At 36.4% G+C, this 13,972-nt stretch overlaps 1 protein-coding gene across 1 annotated transcript in view; it reads right to left on the bottom strand.

Annotated features, from left to right (window-relative positions):
* Positions 1-13,972, bottom strand: part of LOC150087145 (formin-binding protein 1-like) — a 345,740-nt gene that overhangs the window by 118,707 nt on the left and 213,061 nt on the right. Inside the window, exon 9 of the mRNA XM_090371850.1 lies at positions 1,347-1,556. Coding sequence (XP_090227976.1) covers positions 1,347-1,556 — 210 coding nt within the window. The remainder of the gene's footprint in view (positions 1-1,346; positions 1,557-13,972) is intronic.

The following is a 13,972-nucleotide window of genomic DNA, read 5'->3' as shown; positions in this document are numbered from 1 at the left end:
AATTGCAACTGGTATGGATAGCAAGTGACCTGATGATAATTCAAATTCTCGGCAATTTGAAGATGATGTTGATGAAAAACTGATACTACAGGAACTATCTGGTTAAACAAATTCAAGCTGTTGTTGTTTTTGTGGTGTTTTTTGGCACATGGGCAACTCAAGCCATATTGCACCTCCCAAATCAATTGACTTTACATGTAAGAACTGCTTGTTCAGCAGTTAGAAACAGTCATACATTTGAATTTGTTTCAAATAGAGAAAGAATTCGGAGAGATTTGTTTCTTTACCAATGATGCTATCGAGAGACAGAGGTTGTTGTAGATCTGAAATGAAACTAAAAGCCGTTCGTCGGACTTGTTGTTGAACAAGCTACGTTCAAGGAGTATATGTTTTACTGTAAGTTGTTGCAAGCAGTGTGCACACTGAGGAGGATCATTTCCTGTAAGCAGATATAGAAGTGTGAGGTAAGTGTGACCTATTCGGGTTCTGGCTAAGATTACTTCTTTTCTATTTTTTCGAAGGCTAGAAGTCCATAATTGTGGTTCAGGTTATATTTGAAATAGCTTGTTATTTGTTTGCATTTTCCACATAAGTGTCCATTGTTCCATGCATGTTCACCATATATTGTGTCTATGTACAAATTCAAGCATAGATGTATCATTTCCTTTTTTCAATCATGGAAGAATTACAAAAGAGAGCTTTCAAATTTAACTTTTAATTTGTGAACTTGGTCTGTAATAAGCGTGATATGACATTTAGTTTAACTCTAGATATGTCACCAGTGAGTGAAAATAACATAGATAATTAATAGTACCTTCCTCACTATTCGTATGCAGCAACAAGAAGCCATTACACTGCCTCATTCTTGTCATGATATTAATGTTGAATATCATGAATGAGGAACAAATAGTTGAAGAAAACTGTTATGTCTATTCCTGTTGCTCCTTCTGTGCTGCTCACTCATGCTGAACATACCAATGAATTGAGAGAGGCAAATCATCAGTCACAACATGATAGATATAATCTCACAAGAAATGCCTTATATGTAAGACCATCATGACAAGAAGTATCATAACTGATATAAACATATTACTATATTAATATATAAAAAAAGAAGTTATCAGTTTAAGTATTTTGATATTCATATTGAATTATTTAAGAAATAATAAAATCTATGACTACTGATGCCAAAAGAATCATTGGTTTCACATCATCAAAAAATAATGAGATCAATTTAATTATAAATAAAATCAACAATTTGAATTTGAAATTCAATAATTTGAATAATAGGAAGACTTAGTAAAATAAAAATAATTTAAATCCATAGATGTTTTAAAAATATGTACCTTTGTTGTACTAAATATCCCAAACAGTTTTGGCCTCCTTTTCCCCTTTCCAGTGACTGTACCTCTTATTGTTGAAAGGTCTGATTTTGGATGTGTGAGAGTAAAAGAATTTGTGGAGTCACAATTTTTCTGATTGCTAAGATCCTCAAAAGGTATATCTTCTGGAGGAAGGAATCCTGATTTGTATCTTTCAATAACATGATTAGAGTCCTAAGAAGAGAAATGTCACATGTCGATAAAAGCAATTAAAATGCCATTTTACACCTGCCCAAGTGTCAAATAACAGAACAAAATTGTAGTTATTATAAAATAACTTTACAATAAAGTTATCAACATTAATCTTGAATAAGCAGAAGCTGGAATAATGATTAACCAGTTTCAAAATACATGTATTATAATGATATTACACCTGCCCAAGTGTCAAATAACAGAACAAAATTGTAGTTATTATAAAATAACTTTACAATAAAGTTATCAACATTAATCTTGAATAAGCAGAAGCTGGAATAAAGATTAACCAGTTTCAAAATACATGATATTATAATGAGATTTTAAAACTTGCAGCTACTGCCTACAGGTTTTAAAATCTCAAATACTAGACTTGAAAGCCAAATGTGCCAAATAAATTATATGAAAATTCCATAAGTTAAAGAAGGAAATTCAATTCATTAGATTAATTGCTGAAACAATTTAAATTTTAATGTGGATTGGGAAGGAAAACAATAAATCTATGTGAGCAGATTAACGAAGATACTTGTTGATATTAGACTTGAATTTCTGTAGAAATTCAAGCAAGTCTAATGTCAACAAGTATCTTCTTTCATCTTCTCCACCTTCAACCCACACATGGTACTAAACACTATAAATCAATTTATAGTGTTTGGTATTTTGGGGTTTTCATTAAAAAAAAAAAGAGTAGTATTAACTTTATGTTGCAGTTATAGGAAGAAGGAAGGCTATCAAGCTAGGTGAAGGGTTTGTAAAGTTGCTCCATGAGAATAATAAACTGAGGTTAATTCTATTCACATGGATTTTAGTGTTTTTGTCCACTGAATTTTTTTTTTAACCAGTGCAAAATGATTATGCAAAACGAATATGATTAATTTACTAACCGCAACAAACATAAGTTTGTGTTTAAAATTTGTGTCTACAGCATCGTTACAGTATATTACATCTCATATTGTGAAATAAATTCACAACTGGTTTGTCCACTTTTATACCACTGTCACCTATCCGTTCCCTGAAGAGGGGACAACTAGCCCTGAAACTGTCGTTTGGGTGGTTGTGGTGATGTCTACTGAGAATAAGTAATAGGTTTCTCTATTGGGGAAACATCATGTGTACAAAGTATGAAAGATAGGCAACTCATTGTGAAGGATTTCACAATATGAGATGTCATGTAATGATGCCTCTAATACAACTTTGGATGGTTCAACTGGTGCAGACATGTTCAAGCACTAACATGCAGTTAAATTTTTCTGTGATTTTTAAAGCATTGTGATCTAAAGATTTTTTTATAGACACAAAAAACTTCCTATTCCCAAGCAGCTTTTTGACCAATCAAAATCACAGCTACTATCTTTGACAGAAGACCAACTGATGCCCAGGAGTTCCCTCAAAGATCAACCATCTCATGGACCCCTATTGTAGTCCTGTCTCCAGAAATTTCATGTTGTATTTTAATTTAATTTTTTTATATATATTTTTTTGTTTTCTATTTTTCAAATTTTAAGTTCAGCTGTTAGTCATCCTTGAGCTGCTATGATCTATTAGCTGTTATGTTCCCCTCTTTTCTACCCCCCCACCCCGCATAACCCAGCACTCCATCCCCCTCATCCTATCCTTGCCTTTTAGTTGACAACATTCTTCCATCCCTAGTTTACATCTCCACTTTTCTAAACCCCCAATGTTCCTGCTTCTTTGCAAATACCCAGCCAGGGCCATTTGTGTGCAAAGGCAAATCATGAAAGATGTCAATCAGAGTTTAATAATTTATATATTTTAAAAATTAAAATAGATAAAAATTTTAAATTCAAAACAAGAATGATTAATCTCGTTTTCACTTAAACATTACTAAAAAGTTGCCAGGCCATTATGTTATCATCCAAAATTTGTTTTAGATGATAATGTAGAAATTACAGCTGATGTTTTCATTGTGCTGTAAATTATCAGCTGTAAATTATAAAAATACAATGGTGAATAATTAATAGTCATGTGTCACATGCAATGGCTCAATCTACTACCTGGTTTTCCACTTTGTTCTGTGTATAACTATTTTTGCACACTGCAACTTGAATTCCTCAACAAGAAAAATAATTCTGAAGCACATCCTAATGCATCAAATTTCCCACCTCTCCCTCCATCTTGATCTTTTTTTTTCTTGTGATGTTGGAATGTTGGCTGTTTTTTTGTCTTCGTCATGAGTTTTTATTTCTCCCTGCTTTATTAGATTCAGTACATCCCCTTCTTATCCCTCATCTTTCTGAAAAAACCTTCAACCAACCTGAGCAGTACACACATTCCTACACAATAAATATTTTTGCTTCATTTCACCTTTCCCTTTTGTACATTGCTATTTTATGCTAATCCATTGCCCTTTAACCCTCAACTTTTACTTTGTGCCTGGTGGTTTCTCCTGATCTATCTTAAGAAATCTTTAATGCAACAACAAAAGATACAACCTTTCACAGCCATACGGACTGGGGTTAACATTACAAATTAAAAACAACCTCAATGGAAGGGACCCAAATAACTAGATATGGGCATACCATGTCAGGTGGAGAAGAAGTGAACATAAATTATATATCCCTGAAATGGCAAAATTACAAAAATCACATAATATCCTCAGAAGAATGAAGAGAACTAGTTATTTATAATTAATTAGTTATATATTAGTTATAAACATAGAAAAGTAGTCATGTTTTTAATTAGTTCAATTAAAAACTTTATCTGGGAAAGTGGTGAAGGCAGCCGGAGTGGGACATAAAGAAAAGAAAACATAAAGGGAAGAAAAAATGCATGTCATTGTACAGTATTGTAAAAACTGATACATATTTCGTAGCCTTGGTTATTATAGTTGACTTCATTGGTGCCAATCCCTTCACCTTTTTCTCATATTCTGTCTTTGTCCTCTATTATTGTGTTCACTGATGACTCTAACAAATTTAAATTCCATGTGATACTCATTAATGTTTGACCAATAATAATTTCTGATCCAAACCTTGGTAGATTTACTAGTACTGGTGTCACTTATTCTCGTAGTCGGCATGATGATAATGGTCAAAATAAAATTTTCTGTAAAGAACTTCACAGGGTTAAGGTGGAAACACACTACTATAACCACATGCAAGCTTACATGCTCACATTTTACTGAAGCACACTACCATAAAACAATAAAACTACCAATACAACAATTTGCAGTTTCTGCTTTATTGGGCTTTTCTGTTAATGCAATCTATTATAAATGGGTAGTAAACTCTACCTTATTGCATTTGCGATAATACCGACAGCTGGAATTCTACGGGTTTTTACGTTATTATGGTGGTGTCTCCCCTTCACTGAAATCTAAAGTCATAAAAAAATATAAATTTTCTGAATTCTCTCTTCATTCCTATTTTTTAAGTTTTATAAACTTGTTACTCCATATCTCACTTGTGCAATTTGTGCATGCAGTGTTCATTATTATTTATTGCTTTTTTTTTATATAATTTTATATTTTACAATCCTAAAAAAAAAAATAAAAAAACTGAGTGACAAAAACTTTACATAAGTCTGGGACTTATTGTATATAGTAAACTTCATTCTCTCTTGCTTTTGACTTTCAAAAGCAAGAGAGGATGAAGTTGATTGCAGTCATTCTGACTACGCTTCCATACAGAAATTCCTAATGTGAATGTGGATGTAACATACTCATCGACTTTATCATCTACCTAAGTAGGATCGTCAACAGTTCAACCTTTAATATCAAGTGGAACAATCTGATACATCCCCTTTCTTCTAGAATTTACATAAATGGAGAATTCATTGCATCCTTTCCCAAAACATTTCTCGTAATCTGCCTTCGATTGCCTAACCTCCTTTTGACTCGTTACAGACTAGTTTATATCTACCATAGACTTCTCTGTCACTTGATAATTTATATGCATTTCAGGCATTTTTCATCTCTCCCAAGAGTCTCATTAGTTCACATGACATCCATTTAGGCCTAAATCTTGAACAATGTTTCTTATTATAATTTCTTATTATAAAGCCTAGAAGCTTCCAATATTAATTCCTTGAATGCTTCCCATTTAGAATTGGTTGTTGGTAACATCATTAGCTTTAGTAGAGGCATATGATGCAAAAAAGCAAGCTTATGCAGCATCAACCATAAAAAAAGAAAAAGAAAAAAAAAAAAAAAAAACACCTCCCATTTCACTCCTCCATTCATTCCAAGTGCCTGTCCAGCTCAGCCTTAAATTTATTTAGGCTATCAACTTCCACAACAAGAGATGGAAGTCTGTTCCATAATCAACTACCCAATGGCTAAATGCAAATTTCTGCACATCTATTCTAAAACTCTTTCCTCAATTTGAATCTATGCTCCCTCAGGTTCCTAATCTGAGCAAGAGGAAGAATCCCATCGGCATTAAGCTTGCTCAACCCATTCAAGGCCTTATACACCTCAATCAGATCACCTTGCATGTGCCTACTCTCCAGGCACTGCAATTTGCAGAACTTTTACCAAGTCTTTCTTGGTAAAAGCACCCCTTTTGTTCCCCTTCTTTGTACTCGCTCTAGCAACTCTACATCCTTCCTAAAATAAGGCTTCCAGACCTGTACACAGTACTCATGGTGTGGCCTGACCATTGCGTTGTACAATGGGATAATCATCTCCCTGTTCCTGCTAGCAAAATTCCTGTATATCATTGACAAGGCTTCATGCCCAGGCAGCCCGTCTGCACTGCTCACCGAACTTGACTGAACAAGTATCCCCAGGTCTTTTTCACTTTCCAATTCCCTGAGTGTAGTACGACACAGTTGGTACTTCCTCTTTGGTTATCGCTACCCATATGCAGTACTTTGCATTTGTCAAGGTTAAACTTCAGTTGGTACTTCCTCTTTGGTAATCGCTACCCATATGCAGTACTTTGCATTTGTCAATGTTAAACTTCAGTTGCCACCTTTCAGCCCATTTTCCCAACTTATCTAGATCCAGTTGGAGTAGCATACTGTCTTTACTGTCGTTAACAACCCTGCCTTTGTATCATCTGCAAACTTGGACATTAAGCCTGATATACCTTCATCAGTATTATTGATGAATACACAAAACAACAATGGGCCCGGTACTGAACCCTAGGGAACTCCACTAATAACTTTCTTCCATAAAGAGCAGTGTCCACTGATTACTACTCTCTGCTGTCTCCCACTCAACCATTCCTTTATCCATTGTAGCAACTTACCCTTGCCCTAACTGTAGATCTCGAAAGAAACGAGCAGACCATTCGTACCACTGCCCAGAATTTATTAGAGCGCAAGAAGTGAAAAAATCATGAACTAGTTATATTTAACCCTTCCAATGTAGAATCTATTAGAGTACTGCAGCTGAATTATCAACGGTCTATATCTGTCTCCAATGATTTTGCTAGTCTCATTTCTGACAAAAACATCACAATTATGGCCTTACAAGAAATTTACTCAAATAAATGTGTTGACAAGGGGTTTCTCTTCTTCGGTTTCCTGCCATCCGTTCTTTTACTCCCCCCACCCCATTTTTCTCTTACAGAATGATTTTTTTTTTTTTGTGGGGAGGTGGTTTTCGTCCACCCGCCACCCCACTCTTCTCTCTGGTGAGGCACTGGGCATGCCACACTGTCATCAGGGGCCATCTTCCCTATTGGCCCCTTTCTTCTGTTTCCTACCCTCCAGTCTTCTGCCTTCCTCCCTTACTTTTCTCTTGCACGTTTTTTTATTTAGTTTATAAATATAAATGTGTGTGCGTGCGTGTGTATACATACACACACACACACACGCCCCACAAGTCTAAATCTAAAAACATCAAAATTATTGCCCGACCTATTTGGCCCTAGAACAAGTTATCAGCGAACAACCCTATGCTCTGTTAAAATTACAACCGTTGCTCAAGAAACAGCGATCATCTCATTCTCAAACCTGGTCCTAGCCACTGAAATCTCAGGAAAGTAGGTGGCAGGACCCACCAGAGTACTCTAGCTACAGTGGTACACCCGGTCAGCCTCCCCGTGGCATGGTGTGGTAACGCTGGGTCCCACTAGGGGCTCAGCGGCTAATAGACCAGAGGAACAAAGGGCACAACACAATATACAGCACATGACCCCCACACACTTCAAATCTCTGGCCCCGATACAATGTACACCCGTGGAGATGGGAGAAATCCCAGGAGCCGTTAGACACTAACATACCTTATACCTTATATATATACTTGTAAGGTTATTCAGTCAGAACCGGATGTTACTGGTATTGGTGTAAATGCTGTGGCCACGGTTTGGGCTGCCGTGGTTGCGACTGATCCAAACAATTTTGTTATGAAAATTGCAGGTCCTGCTCAAAGCATTCTGCATGCGCCTGCTTGGAAGGCACTTTTGGACAATTTTATCTCCTTTCTGTATATTTCCAAAGTTCTCAGCAGTTGCAGAATATAGAACCTTTCCTAAATTTTTTTGAATTTGTTCTTATAAAACTAGTTGGGAGAAGAGTAATTATATGCATGGATGCCAATGCTTCATCCACAATGTGGAATGTCCCTGTAACAAATTCAAAAGGGGAGTTATTGGAGGATTTTATAATCACAAAAAAATCTAAAACACTGGAACTCAGTGGGCATCCACCTACTTTTGTCTCATCCAGTGGTTCTTCATATATATAGATGTCATGGTTTCAAATTTAACTTTTGGTCAACACATAAATTGAACAGTTCAACCTTTCTATGTTCCACCATAGGATTATGGTGGGACATCCACCATAATCCTATCGTTTTTGAAATCTTTTACAATCCTCAAAATAATAGAAATCCTTTTGATTTTCCTAGATATCAGACAAAAGATGCTGACTGCAGTCCTTTTGAGAATAATGTTAAAGAATTGCTCAAGGAAGAACATATTAATGAGATTGGCTTGCTGCCTGCTGAAGAATCACTGGAATCTATCCAGTGATAAATTCCAGTGATCACTGGAATCACTGGAATCTATGATACCTAATTTAGAAGGAAAATGCATAGGAAAAATCATGTTCCCTTTTGGTCTAGGTAACTTACAAGTCTAAGAAAGGATCTTAGATTAAAGAGGTAAAAATTCTGAAAAGCTAAAAGAAATAGACCAAGAAATGTAATAGATAGATTGTATGACCTGTACAAAGATGCTAGGCGAGCATATTACAATCAAATATATAGAAACAAGAAATCCTCCTGGGAGAAGCTTGTTAAACAGACCTTAAAAAATGAATCCTGGGGCCTTGCCTACAAGGTGGCACTGGCAAAACTGCACCCTGCTGAGGTCTTTTCCTCTTTTAAATCCAATAACTCTGAACCTCTCTCTCTCTCTCTCTTGGGAGGACTCAATGAATGTAATATTAAATGAGATTATCAGTTCAAGACATTTCTGTTCCAGAAAGCACAGAGCAGACTAATATCAGAATAGACCATCTTATGTATATAGGCTCAAGTGAGGAGGATGCATTTAATGACAATGAGATTGGGGAAGCTATTAATATGCTCAGAGACAACAAATGTCGAGGTTAAGAGTTGCTTGAAGTAGTGATCCTAAAATAAATATGGACGTTGAAACCTAATCTTATCCTGGAACCCTGGATCTGTGCTTGGACCAGTTTGATGGGGTTTTTCCAAAACCCTGGAAAGTAGCTAATTAAAAGGTAAATTTGAAACCTGGTAAACCTGCTAATTCCCCTTCATCCTATCATCCAATAGCCCTCTTGTCTTTTCTTGGAAAAGTTTTAGAAAAATTAATGGTTACTAGGTTTATGTATTACTACACTTCCAAAAATTTACAGGCTGATTCCCAATTCAGATTTCGTAAAGGTAAATCAATGGTGGATGCGATTAGGCTCTTACTGAATTCTGGGATTCTTCTGGTTTGAAATACGTCCTCGGCCTCTTCGTGAACTTCAAAGGGGCCTTGGACACTGTTTGGTGGTGGAGAGTGTCCTGGCGAGGTCCCAGGAGGCCGAGGTTTCCTCTCTCATTTATAGGCTTTTCTCCAGCAATTTTGATAATAGGAGTCTGGTCGTCTACTCGGGGATCTGCTCAGTGAGGCGGGTGGTCACCAGGGGCTGCCCTCAGGGATCTGTGCTTGGACCAGTTTGCTGGGCTATGGGTGGCTTAATCGTGGCCTTAAAAAGGTTCTTAAGGTGGCTTATGCCAATGATCTGGCTATCCTCGTCTATGGTGATTCTAGACAAATGCTTGAACATCGGGCAAATGATATCTTGTTGGACCTGGACACTTGGTGCAAAGTGCATAAATTTACAATCCCTACTAATAAGACAAAACAGATGTTTTTAAAAGCTTCATTAAACATCAATTGACCACCGTTAGTATTAATGGTCTTGCAATCAAAATGGTAAAACAATACAGATATCTGGGCATATTAATTGATGAACATCAATTGACCACCGTTAGTATTAATGGTCATGCAATCAAAATGGTAAAACAATATAGATATCTGGGCATATTAATTGATGATAAGTTGAAATTTACTGCTCATGCTAATTATCTAGCAAATAAAATTAAAGCTCTTACTGGGAAAATTATGAGAATCTCTAAAACCACCTAGGGTATAAAACCAATGACCCTCAAACTGTATTATACATGTATATTTCTTCCAATTATTTGTTATGCTGATGATGAATGGGGGCACCATGTAAATAATTCTCTAATTGCCAGTTTTCTCTCTCTCAAGCGCAGAGATTCTTCCTGCTGGCAACTAGTCATTACTGCAGCACTGTCTCAACTATGGCAGTGCAAGTTCTCACAGGAAAATTGCCCATACAACATGAAATAATTTTCCATTACTTGCAATACTTCAGAAGAAAAAATTTACCTGCTAGAATTGATAATTTTGCTCTAAATCTTGATTTTCAACCAAAGAGGACAACATTAGAATTATAAATGAATTAATAGCAAACTGGCAAAAATAAATGGCAGAACACTGATGCAGGCAGAATAACTGCTTGCTTCTTTCCTGTTGTATCTGAGTTTTCTAAAAATATAACTATATGGAAAAAATAAAACTATATGGATGTGCCTTTGACTGAACATTACATTTTTGCTGTCAGGACATGGTTTGAAAGCGAGACTATTTTCTTTTGGTTTGACTACTTAACCATCTTGTAGCTGTGGCACTATAGAAACAATGGAACACTTGGTTTTTGAATGTAACAATTATGTTGATCTTAGACAAGAATTACAAACTTTCACAGAGGTATATAATGTGGATGATCACTTGTGATTGAAAACAAAGAATAATTTTAATGCTTTTACTCACTTTGCAGATAGACTATTTGCTAGAAGAAAGATAATTTTGGCTAATAATACCTTAGTGAAAGGGATGTATTCACTTAATATTATGTGATGTATTAACTGCCTTAAACAATGGTCTTCAATTAAAATGTGGATGGAGTTTATAGTTGTATTGTCTATACGACACCTGACTATACTCTTAGAAATAGTTATTTTTCTAGATTTGTAAGATGAATATAGATTCTAAAGAAAACTAGCATTTTTAACTATAATAAATTTCAGTTTTTGCATAGCTTATAACTATTCTTAGGTTGGTACATTTGTAACCTTGATTAATAATGCAATTAGAATACATCAATTTGAAGGTGATGGTATTGTCAAATCATAATTGTGATTTTGGTTTGTTTGATTTGTGACAAACATGAGTTTGGCAAACTGGTATGTTAAACACTTAAGGTTTGTGGTCAGTGCTCAGAAAGTGATTGGCTGTGGAACTAATTGTGTTTACTGGCACCTACATTCTGAGACTGGTTATGTCAAATAACAATTGATTTGATCAAAAAATATTTTGACTAGTTTTCTTAATTATAAAATAAACTTTGCATTTTGCTATGTTTATGGTAACTACGTATAGTCATTATTTTCAAATGCTGCTGGTTTTATGATATTTAGTTTCCTGTTGGGAAATGCCTGCTTTTAGCACATTAAGATCTGATGCAAAATGGTTTTCTGATAAAATGAACATCATGTTAACTCCAGCCATTTGATGTTTTTAATAGAATTTTGGGTGTAAATAATTGAATAAATGTGAATATGTTTTGTATATTGGTGTTGGACAAATCCTGGTTTGATGTTCACACATACTGTGTATACTGTATAGATATTTATTGATTTCACTATACACGATCTCTTTAATCCTTCCTTTCCTCTGAGGATTTCTCTTTATCCCCCTTTCCTTTTTACTTACTGATTTCTTTTCTCCTTCTTCTCTCTTCCTTTCTTTGTCTTTTGTTTAATCTGAGAGTACAAGAAATTTGTAATTTCCATTAGTGCATTTAAGTGACCTCAGAAGCTACAGCAGCAAATAGGGGGAACCCTGGGGGCCATATTATAATCCAATTACCCTTTGTACCTTCATAAATTTAATATTTTAAACTCTATTTGTTTTTATATGTATTGGAATGTATTGTGATACTTATCCATTGTACACAGTAATTGAGAATGTATCTGTAGTGTATTTGGATTTAATGAATAATAAATGTATTGTCAAGCAGCATCGGGGTTCCCCTAAACACCACGCATTATACATTGTGACACTACAAACTGTAAATGCCAAAGATTGTAAGTTTTAGTGTTAGTTTGCATAGTGTAGTGTGGGGTTGTGTTGGCCTGTTGTTCCTCTGGCATTTGGCTGAGGATCCCTAATGGGTCCCCACATTGCCATCCTTTCCTCAGAGGCATAGTCAGGTGTAGTACAGATAGCAAGTTCTCTGGCAGGGGTGTACTTTGGACTGCATCTGAGCTTGCCAGCGAGGTTAACCTACCCCTAGAAAGGGGTAGGTTAACCGTGCTAGGAGAGAAAAGCGTGAAAGGGGATGACAGTGAAGAAGGAGGGAACAGATGAAGATTGAGGTGGGCAATAGGAAGGCTGTCTACCTGGAAACAGAAAGTTAAAGTGATAGAGTGGGCACCCCTATGGGAGGAGCCATTCCTCACATGAGGGAGATGGGTTGTTAAGGACAAGTAAAAGATTTATGGTGGTAGAATCAACATGGCCAAAAGTTGGGATGGGAGGTGGGGAGAAGGAAAGATGGGAGTGTGGGGGTTAGAAAGTCATAGGGTCAGAGTGCCCTATGTGAGGTGTAGGGAGTCCACTCTAGATACACAGTGCAGCCACACTGGCCAGACTAGCTGTAGCAGTGTCAGCAGTTTACATGCCATGCTCAAAAGCGATGATGTGTGGCATTAACATAGCAGGGGGTGGTTCCCTGTGGGTTACACCCACTTCAGTCCCAGTGGGGCGGAGGTTGACAGAACACTACATACACGCTTCATATTTTCAAACCTTACACCCACCTTCCACTTACAGATACACAGGTGAACACACTTTTTTTTTCAATTTATTTCTTATTTTATTATTACTCATTTAGGGGCAGACTGGTGGGTAACAATGGATAACAATCACTCTCTGATTTGTCTCCTTTCATACATATTAAGCACTCGAAGATAGGACACAGGTACCATCTAAATAAATAAAACTGTCAAGAACTTGTTTTTTTTTTTCTTTTTTTTTTGAGTCATCGCAACTGCATTCACTCGGCCACCACACAGTTTACACAGGTAACTTTACTTGCATTCACATTTTTACATCTTAACCTGGAAAGAAACTTTTTTTTACACACACATTCAGGGTATTTAAGGTATTCTTGTTTTTTGAGGCGGTCTCCAGAGTTCCCCCTATGTATCGCAGTAGTGTCAGAAAAGCAAATTTGCCAAAGCCAGCAAGTGTGAATAAGTGTTGGTGTGTAAAGTTTGTGTGTGTGTTATGTTGAATGCCAGTGCCTGGCAACTTTGCAGCCTGAGGGCAGTGAACACATTCGGGGTATGACAATTAACATCTATTGAACACTCTCATTCACTCAACATTCACACACACAGCAATCCCTTTTATAACAGTATCCTGAATAGAAATATCACACACACACGTTTCACAGATTTTTTTTTTCCAGGTTAAAGGAACTCATTTCACACCCAGCGAGTTACACATAAAACATTTCCTTTCATACTTGCACATGGTGGGATTTGTATTGACGGCTCCTATAACAGAAGTTCATCTTTGCCTCATTGCTCTGTTCAGTTTTTACAGACTCTGTCAAGTAAGGCCAGGGTGAGTCATGTAACAAAAACAAATTTCATCCTGCACAGGACGGAGGATTCTGTGCCGGTTGAATTGGGATAGGGGAAAAGGAAGCAGAGAGAGGGAAAAAAGTTTTTCATCCCGCACAGGGGAAAGTGATAGGACAGAAAAATTTTGTCTGCGAGCTTGTGTGTGTTCTGTAGTGTAATGTTGTGTATTGGCCTTTTGGCTACCAGGAAGCAGTATCACCTAGACTTCCGCTTCCAGGTACTCATCCCT

The sequence above is a fragment of the Mastigoproctus giganteus genome, chromosome 4, assembly GCF_048544385.1.
Source record: "Mastigoproctus giganteus isolate SK-2022 chromosome 4, ASM4854438v1, whole genome shotgun sequence".
NCBI lineage: Eukaryota > Metazoa > Arthropoda > Arachnida > Uropygi > Thelyphonidae > Mastigoproctus > Mastigoproctus giganteus.
This window is presented reverse-complemented; position numbering and strand designations above follow the sequence as displayed.